The sequence below is a fragment of the Cryptotermes secundus genome, unplaced genomic scaffold, assembly GCF_002891405.2.
Source record: "Cryptotermes secundus unplaced genomic scaffold, Csec_1.0 scaffold1053, whole genome shotgun sequence".
NCBI lineage: Eukaryota > Metazoa > Arthropoda > Insecta > Blattodea > Kalotermitidae > Cryptotermes > Cryptotermes secundus.
The window spans coordinates 65586-75644 of NW_019735475.1; the positions used below are offsets into that span (position 1 = coordinate 65586).

Below are 10059 nucleotides of genomic sequence, written 5' to 3' on the forward strand. Positions count from 1 at the left end.
ACCCAAAAAATATTAATGGTGCATACATTTAACTACATGATTATTCAGTATGAATTTGCCTCAAATTGCGAGTCAAAATTATGGAACATCTTATATAATTCTAAGTAAAATTGCTTTTCACAGGAAAGGAGTATTTTGTCTGTGACTTCAAAGGCCACTGTGTGGTTGTGTTCAACGAAGAAGGACAGTTCTTACGCCGCATTGGTTGTGACAGTATAACCAACTTCCCCAATGGGATTGACATATCAGATGCTGGGGATGTTTTGGTGGGCGACTCACACGGAAATCGATTTCATGTAGCAGTGTTTTCCAGAGATGGGTCTCTTCTGTCAGAGTTTGAGTGCCCCTATGTCAAGGTAAATGTAATAATAATAGTTTATGTTGAGAATATGTGGCAAATTAGAGGATATTGATATGTGTAATTTCAAATATTATACAGTTTTAATTCAGTCATTTTCAGTGTGTAAAGAGGGATGCTTTATACTCGTGGCCCTCCGAGTGTTCTGAGTTTAGGTGAAGGAGAATTTACAGGGGTCCCACATCTGCCTTGCTTGTTACCCAGTAATTCTGTGTGTCAGCATTGTAGCAGTGCATCTTATTCTGCCAGACATCTACTTCTGTATCCACTGAATGCTGACTGCAGTGCTCTTCTTTCTTCAGTATTTTTTCCTTTATTGGGAGGGCGGGGGACATTTTCCCTGTTGGTGGAACTTCCTACACAGTCTGTATATTTGGGTTTCAAGAATCAGGTCAACTCTGGACAACTGAAAAAGAAAAAAATTGTTCATTCAGAGAATGTGTCCATGATTGAGAAGATGTACCATCAACTTCCTAACAGTTGCTGATATTTTGCTTGTGTCTGCATAAACATACCAATTTGTCGGTTCCATGCCGCTTGCTGTATATATAAGGAAACACCAAACACAGCCTTTGCTAGATTCACGGAGTTAAAATGACTTATTGGCTTTATTTACTATTAGCTGTGTCAGATGTTTTAAAGTATGTCCACTATATCCAAATTAGATATGTCAATCTGTGAACCTTGAATGCCAGAAAATGTTTCCCATGCTGCAGATAGTGTGCCGATGCCTTGCGACACACATGTTATTGGCATCCTTTCCACACTGTGTTAATCATGTGTCACACTTCTTTGCTCATTGCCATCGTTTGCACTGTCACTCTCGCTAAAGGCACATATTCCAAAAGTCCCAAATTGGGTGTAATCATCATCAGAGTTACGATCTTCACTCAACCTACACTGTCATCATCCAAAACTTCATGTACAACTTCACTGATTTCAAACTCAATGAGTGCGTGTTCGGTTGAAGGTCCTGCCATGATGATGATGATGATGATGATGATGATGATTACTTTTCAGTCCTGAATTGTCAGCTGCACGATAACTAAGGTCATTGACACATAAACAAAGGGTTCATTTCTTTCATCATAGCTTGAAGCAAACCCCATATCAGCTAGAGGTTGTAAAAATTAAGCTTGCAGTAGAATGTATGATGTGCTTGAAACTTCAAATGTGGCATTTATGTACCTGACATGGTGTATATGAAACAATGCAGTAGGATTAATGTCATCGCAGATGGAGTGAGCAAATCACCACCCCTTTGGGTGGAGCCCACAGTGCTGATGGAAATGTGGCTGACCGAGCACAAAACTAGTCTGGACATGGTAGCAGAGAGTAAATAGGAATGGTACCTCAGTTATCTAGCCCATACCCAGTCACTGTATTGTACACTAAATTCTGGTAGCGTTACCCCAGAAGCTGATATGACCATTTTGCTGTTATTGGTAGTATGGAATTATAACATACTAAGGTGGGTAAACCTGTGGTAACATGTTGTTCATACCAGTGTCATCAAAATCCATTTATTGGCATGAAATTTATGCATGAACATGATGTCATAAGGTTATGTTATATGTTAGGAAATGAGGAATGTAGGCTAAAAGTAGACCATATCTCAGATTGCTTCTTGAAAGTTCGCACAAATAATTCACTCCTTTTTTTTTATTGCTAGTGGGGTTGGACTAAGTCCCTTGTATTGCAGCCACTTCTGGCCTATTGTACCAGCCTTAGATGATAGGTGAGGGTGATTGTGGAGCAGTTGGTGGAATTAAGATTGGCAGGAGAACCGAAGTACTCGGAGAAAACCTGCTCCAGCGCCACTTTGTCCACCACAAATCCCACCTGACCAGACTCGGGATTGAAACTGGGCCGCTGCGGTGGGAAGCCCGTGGCCTTTCACACTGCTTAGTCACAGAACACTTATGTACTTAAATGTACGTATTTCTTTTGTTTTCACAATAGGTATCCCGATGCTGCGGCCTAAAAATCACATCAGAAGGTTATGTGGTAACTTTAGCTAAGAACAATCATCATGTATTGGTCCTCAATACACTTTATATCATGTAAGTAAGGTCTGAAGAGAAGTTATGCTGCCAGCAGCGAATTGAGCAAGAAAGCTGCATGAATATATACTGTAGGATTAGACTTTCAGAATATTAGAGAAACTCTGTTGGGTCACAGGAGCATGATGTGGTTGGTGCTTCTTCATGTAGCCCCATCTCTCTCCATCTTAAGAACTCAGCCCAATGGTGTTTACCATAGTCTCCAACTTAGTTGATCTCGCAACCATAAACTCTGCATAATTTATGCTAATATTTTAATTTTCAGTAGTCAGAAAGTCATGTTAAGTACTGCAGTAAGATTTTTAAATATGAGTGCTGTAGTGGAGACAAAATATTTGTTTTCAGATTATTTTGCGAGGGAAAGATGTTTAGTTTAGGCAGAGTTTGTTTTATTTTAAAGGTGTGATGTAAAAAAATGCATTTAGCAAATTTATCCAAATAACGAAAGTACTATAGGTAAATATATTATACATATACACTAATTATTTTTTATTTGTTAAAAAACTAAATTATTATTATTATCATTAGTAGTAGTAGTAGTAGTAGTAGTAGTAATAGTAATAGCAGCAGCAGCAGTCATATGGTTCCTAATGTAACAGTTCATGCTTAAAAGGAGAGTTTCTTTTCATGCATATGTGTGTGAATGGTTAAAATGGCTGTGTGCTTGAGTTCTTGGATGTTCAGTTTTAAAGTAACTGTAATGATTACAATACTTACTCAGGTTGGTTTATTATTATTCATCATATTTGCTATAACTAAGAATGTGATTGCAAATTTTATTTGCTCTGAAAATGAGAAAATATGTTTTTCATCTTGATATTTTTGTGCAACTTGATGAGGTTGCAAAGGGTAGCACGCAAACAACTGTGTATCTTATATCGGAATGTATGTATTTTACTGTGCCATGATTTCTCTAACTATTAATTAAACATTTGTTTGCGCGTTAATCTATCTTTGTACCCTCCCAAATATATGAATGAATAATCTCATGTATGAAAGTGGCAATGGCTTTTCAGCCATCGATAACTATAGACATTTTATTGTAGGGTGTTCAGACTTCCAGAAACTATTGCACATGTTTTGTCTGTCAGTCTACCTGAGGAAAGGACTTGTGAATGTCTCCTTTATGGAAACAAAACTACATTTCCTGGGATTTGTGATGATTGTGAATTCCCCCTTATTGTATAATTGGATTGCTGTGCTCTACTGTCTGCACAAAGACATTTTCATCGAGTTTTGAGCTTCTTTGTCACTCATTTTAAGTGCCTGTATGGTTAGTGAAACTTGTCAATCACATGGCCAAACCCAGGTTTCATTTCCAGTCACCAAAGAACCGAAAACTTAACAACACAAGAAGTTTCGAGAATTTTTTGGAAGAATTTCGCTAACACAAAAGAGACATTCTTTCTGTGTATACCTGACTGTTGAGTTTTCAACTAAGTAATAAACCTCGTAACTGTCATGGGTTTTATTCTAATCAGTATTGCTTATAATGAAAGGTCCCATGTAGTGAAGGACTCATTGGAAGTGTTTAAAGAACTTACACTCCTTAGAGAATTTATCATCCATGACAGCCATGGTTCCAAATCCCAAATAGAACATTCGCGCTTTGGGATCATTTTGACGGTTAGAGTAGATGACCTCTTCTTCATCTCGTTACAAATGGAGTGAACTGTAATTGGTACTTCATTATGTCTTATCTAGTACTGTGAAAAAATACAGATGTTATTTCTCTGTTACTTCTTGGTCAACTTGTAAAAATAAAAGAAAGAAAACCTTTCGATAAAAACATGCCTGTGATAATAGTATCTTCAGGATCAGTTGTGACCTTAGTATCTTGTTATTTTATTGTGCGCTGCCTATATTTACTAGCGGCAAAATGTTAGAAAGTAATTTTCACAATAACAAACATAATGTTTCTATAAAAATTATATAAAACAATCGCCAAAAATATCTTATGCTTAAATATATCTTTAGGGCAGAAGATTATGTGTACACTGTGACTGCTACTCTGCTTTGAGGTTGGGGGGGCTACTTAAAATTGTGTATGGCATTAGGATGATGTCTTTTGAACTTAGAATTTTGGGAGAAAGGGTATTTTTTTCCCCCCAATGAAGTTTCTGGTACTATGACTTTTAGTTTGAATGATACTCGAGTATTAATAAGTCATAGTGTATATGTCAGTTTATATTTTTGTTAATTGCCTTAAGAGATGCAACAAAATTTAACACACACACACATACATTCTCTCTTATTATATACATATATAAACCTGCTCAGATTCAAAACTTACACATGTTTTGAGTATATAAATATATTTACACAACTTTTTGACCTTAAAAGTTAGGCATCTCCCCTACCATGAATTTGTATAAAAAACCTAAACTATTTAGTGGCTTAGGAGGGATGCCTAACCTCAGTTTTAACCCCCTATGATTTACCTCAATAGATGATAAAAACTACAAAAATATTATATATTTGTGGTAAATGTGATAGAATTTTTGATGATTTTTACAAATCACACAAGTCTCTTTCAATGTGTACAAAAATACAGTTGTTTTTTAGATAGCTACTCTGTAAGGAAACAGTCATTTTTTTCACCCTATGCATTACACAAACTTAACTTGCAAAGAGATCTAAAGGATACAATAATTAAATGTTGATAATTTGAGAAATATTGAATTTGGATGATATAGTGCATATGGAGTAAGTATGAACACACAACTTTTTATTATTCCCACCAAAATTCACTAGCAATAAGTGTTGTTAGTTTTGTCAGTATTGAAGAAAACATTTAAAAGTCTCTATTTATATGAAATCTTGTCTTGTATCATTCCATCCATAGTGGAACTGGATGCAATTTGAAATGCAAAGTCAGGGAAATGAGTTTCCCATTAGAGTTGTGACTGAGAATGGAGACTCTCTCCCTGACAAGAGAGACATTTTGTTATCCATTGTCTCTAGTTCCAGAATCATCACTTTATACAGTGAAGAGCACAAAGGCCATTTTCCAGAGGTATTTGTAAGGTGATATTTAAGCCACGAATTTTGAAAAAGCATGTCAAGATGCAGAAGGGAGCATACCTCTGCCCTATGCGCTTTTCTTGGTCTTGGCCATTTGCAACTGTATCCGTCTTCCCACTTTCCTCTTTCCAACTAAAAGGGGGAAATGGGAGATTTGGAATAACACTCATACACATGAAATTTATATAGTGTAATCGATGAAGTATTTAAAGCTTCTGCAAGTAATCACAAGCATTTAATAATAACATTAAATAATAATGGAATTTGTAGAATGACAGGTATAAAAATTATGTCTTATTTAACACAGTTAATAGAAATGTAACGGGGACATCTGCAAATGGCCGTTAGTCTCTTCCCTTAATTTAGTACGCTTAAAAACACACATACACAAACACAAGGTGGAATTCTTACTGCCTTGAAGTTCCACATTGCCAGTTGCTATTGCATAAGGTGTGTGGAAATAGATGAGCAAAGCAAATACAAGGTGCAGGAATTGCACTCCTTGATAACATGGAAAAGCTACAAGGTTTTTAGCATTGTGGTTGTTAAGTACAACCAGATGATTTGTCTTCCTAGTTGCTGAGAAAAATATGTAGCTTATTCATTTGTTATTAATCACTTAATGTGGCAATGTCGAGGTTTTTATCTCAATCAAGCCTGTCCTTTTTTTTTACTGTAGAATAGAGTTTAAAATATTTTTGTTTCCTTGATTTTGTAGATAACCAGCAAATTGAAAAATATTATTTTCAATTTGCAGTTTTCAGTGTTTTGTCTGTATTATTGTTTTTTTAAGAATGCTTTTATTATTCAACTTGTTCATATACATGATATTTAATATGTTGTCATGTATTGTGTTCTTTAAACAAAATGGCTGTTCAAAACAAAACCTGGGGAAAAAGGAAACCGGCAAATATCTTAGCACTGTTATTGTAAGATTTATTGAATTTAAATACACATATTTGAAAATGTTGTTGCCAAAATGATGTTTGTGATGTGCAAGTAACTCATACTGTTGTAAGATATTCTCATGTTGACTGTGTTGACTTTATGGTGCGAGATTGTGAGTTTAGTGGTTTCTTTGTTCCCTCTGGAATGTATTCCGACACGTGAGTGGTATCCAGCTTTTCTGCTGCTTCACTGAAAGGAATATATTAAAAACCCTATAAAAATTTAAAGGTGTACTTTGTGGGATTGATCTATTATTTTTGTTGTTCAATAATAATTCTTTACAATTGCTTAGAAATTAAAAACTCGTTGTAATAAGTAGTTGATAAGATAAGGACGCTCTTCATATTGCAAGTGGTGATAAACTCATTTTTGCTGTTCACACTTGTAATAGTGAGCTCTTCAGCATTCCTGCCAACTGAAATGTAACAGCAGCAGATTGTGTAACATAACTCCAATCAGATAGGTGTGGCATGAGGAACCTTCATATTCTTGAGTTCACTTAAAAATAGGCATTTTTAACAGCAGGTGAAAAAATGAATGCTTTATTGGAGGGATGGCTGCATGCTGTTCATGTGGATGAAATTTGTTTGGAAGAAACAGCTGATTTATGTAATGAAGTCAAGTTCCTGTTTTCCGTGTTAGGAGTGCTTTGTAATCGTGATATACCAATCCTTGTTTTCACTGTGCCATAATGGTGGTGGGACAGCATTTCAGTTGGCAGCATGAACAATCAGTACTAGACCACAGAAACTTTGAAGAAATGGTTGTGAGATATTTTCTTCCTCTTTTCTTCCCCTTCTTTTGTTTCCCCACTTTGGAGAGTTCTGTCATTTCAGTGCAGATGTGCAATAATCCCTTGACAGAATAGTTTAGATTTATTATATAAAACATAAAAATATATGAAAAAACATTGCTTCATAACAAAATAATTTTCCTTTTGTTATATATTCTTATGTATACATATTACCAAAAATGTTTATTTAAATGTAGGTATTGCATTCCAAGCCTTGTGAATTATTACTGTACTCAGCATGTTTTTATTTTTGAGTGTGTGAGGTTGCACTTAAGGTGACAGTTTTGAGGGGTTGTTCCTTCAACAGTAAGGTGTAATATGTTGGTGCCCTGTCAAGGTGTGGCAGAAACTGTTGTGTGATGTTTTAGTGGGGTCCTAAATGTTGGTTATTATTGACTGAACTTGTACAGTAGCTGTTAATTTTTTATGTTCATTAGAAGAAATTATCTTTTTTTTTTTCTTTTTAGTCAGCTCAAGTACAAATTTTTAAATGTAAACCATAGAACACATTTACTGGTTATTGTAGTTAGTTCGGAGTTTTTATAGTTCATCTCATTCTCTAAATATTTTACTGTTATTTCCTTTTATTTAATATTCATTTGTTTGAGCCCTCCAGAAATTTATAACGAGCCTTATCGTAAATCTGAACAATATGCTAGATCCATTACATATGTATTACAAATTTGTGATTTTATATTTGGGCCTAGAAGTCAGTAACATCAGTGCATACTACATTTTCTTTAGGTTACAATATGGAAAACTTCTGTAAATCTCTTATGAACTCTGCCCATAGACTGCAGTGCCTTTTAAGATGACAGAATCTGTGACTTGGCACTCTCCATGATCAGTGGGCACATGTGTTTGTTTTATTTCCATTTTGTGACACCTTTAGCATGTTCTTCCATTTGGATGAAGTCAAATTATCAACATATCACTTTCATCAATTACCGTATGTGCATGTAAAGGTTTATTGTTTTATGCTTGTTTGAAATTTTACAGAGCTGCAGCAATATAATGAAAATCAGAAAAGAGGCCTCTTGAAACATTTTTGCCAATAGATGCACCAAATTATTTAAAAGATATGTTATTTTCACTCATAGTCATTACCTTAAAATGTTAAGTATGTTTTTGTGTGTTATAATCTTTGTAATATTGATTGAATTACAAGTACATACCTTTTACATAAGATATTGAATAAATACAATTATTTCCAGGGTTTGTATAAATGCTATGGAAACAGACTTTTGTCATTTAGTGTATCTGTTGAAACAGTAGCCCTTAGTTTATGTTCTGCTGATTAAATGGGTGCCACTTTTATCTTCATAAATTTCAGCTGTCTTAGTGGCAAATATTTTTAACCTGTGCCCAGAACTGATGCCTAGCGAGTAGCCATAATGACCAATTATTTTTCCATTTTCTTTTAATTAAAGAAGAGGGTGTGAGCTCAGAGGATAACATTACTCCAATTTTGCATAGTCATTTAGTATGTGTTTTCAAACTAAACTGATTTAAAACTTCCAAGGGAAATTTCCCAGAGCTAGTCCTTTATTATTTGATAAAATATTTACTGATAAGTTTTTGTTTAGGAAACAAATGTATCATCAGTTCTTCTTTCTTTTTTAATTTGAACTCACAAGTTATGTACTTTTCCCTGTTCATGAATATACTTTTCTTTTACAAATAGTACATGATACACCCATACAGATAATATAATGTTATATAAAACACTGATAATATTGCTATAATAAATAATTTTGAAATTATAGTATTCAGAGTTGTCTTACATGAAAGTGGTAAATGTAAAATTGTACAGCAGAATATTACATAAAGTATGTTAAAATTTAATTTTAGAATTGATATTAATAGGGCTTGTGCTAAAACGAAAGTTGCCATGGATGTACTGCTCCTAAGCAAGGTTTCAATTTGTTTGTGTAAAACTGATTAGAGAGTTTGGCCCCAGACGTGATTTTATTCGTTATTCAGGGTTCCTGTTAAAAATGTTCAGCATTCATTCTTGCTATTTTTGGAAACTGTTAAGTATCTTTAAATTTACCTAAGAATGCTTAATTTGTATGATCTTTGTTTTATGAAATAAATAGTCACCTAAAGTTTGCATCTTATTTATTACATGAGATGTCCATCCATACCATTAAAATATACCATGCACTTACATACATATTGATGTTGACTGTCTTGCCAGTTCAATCTTTTAAGCAAATTCTTATAAGAGAATGCAGGTTGGCAGAGCGTTCAAAATGTATACAGATCCTGTTTATATGTACACAATATGGCAAGGCTCAGATGTTTGGAAATGTCAGTAATGTGTCAAAGTAACATGTATGAAGAAGTGAAATTACATTTGGGAAATATTGTGATGCGACCCCTGAAAGCCACGATCTCCCCATCTGAGTGGAGTTTCGCGTAGCAATTTCCTAGGTAATGGATACTGAACCACTTCAGTTCCCGTAGCAACCAATACACTGGAGACTCTTTCATCAAAAATGTGAAAGAAGCTGTCAGTTCAGAAGTGCAGAAATGAAGACACAATATGACACCACACGGAAGAAGAAGAGAATATGAGAGAATTCCAGGAGATCGGAATTGTAAGATACAGACAAAAATGGGGGATTTGGTATCCAGAAGGAGTTGAATGCGTGGATTATTATAACCAAGTGTAATTGTGTGGCATCAAATAAACCTAATCATCAAATCCAGAATCCACAATTATTAGTCATGCATTCTCCCCCCCGCTACATGTGACACTATTGATACTTGCTTTGAGTCAACTATTAGATTATCTATTACAGTACAAAAATGGGATCAGGAAAATAAAATATTTTTATATTGATAAGATATGATAACACAACTCTTGA

At 34.7% G+C, this 10059-nt stretch overlaps 1 protein-coding gene across 3 annotated transcripts in view; it reads left to right on the forward strand.

The window, feature by feature from the left end:
- LOC111869441 (B-box type zinc finger protein ncl-1) overlaps nucleotides 1-9294 on the forward strand; it is a 42738-nt gene extending 33444 nt beyond the window's left edge. For all 3 annotated transcript variants that reach the window (XM_033753429.1, XM_023860980.2, XM_023860981.2), the window contains 2 exons: nucleotides 124-356; nucleotides 2321-9294. In XM_033753429.1, coding sequence (XP_033609320.1) covers nucleotides 124-356; nucleotides 2321-2425 — 338 coding nt within the window. In that variant the 3' untranslated portion in view covers nucleotides 2426-9294. The remainder of the gene's footprint in view (nucleotides 1-123; nucleotides 357-2320) is intronic.
- The last annotated feature ends 765 nt before the right edge of the window (nucleotides 9295-10059 follow it).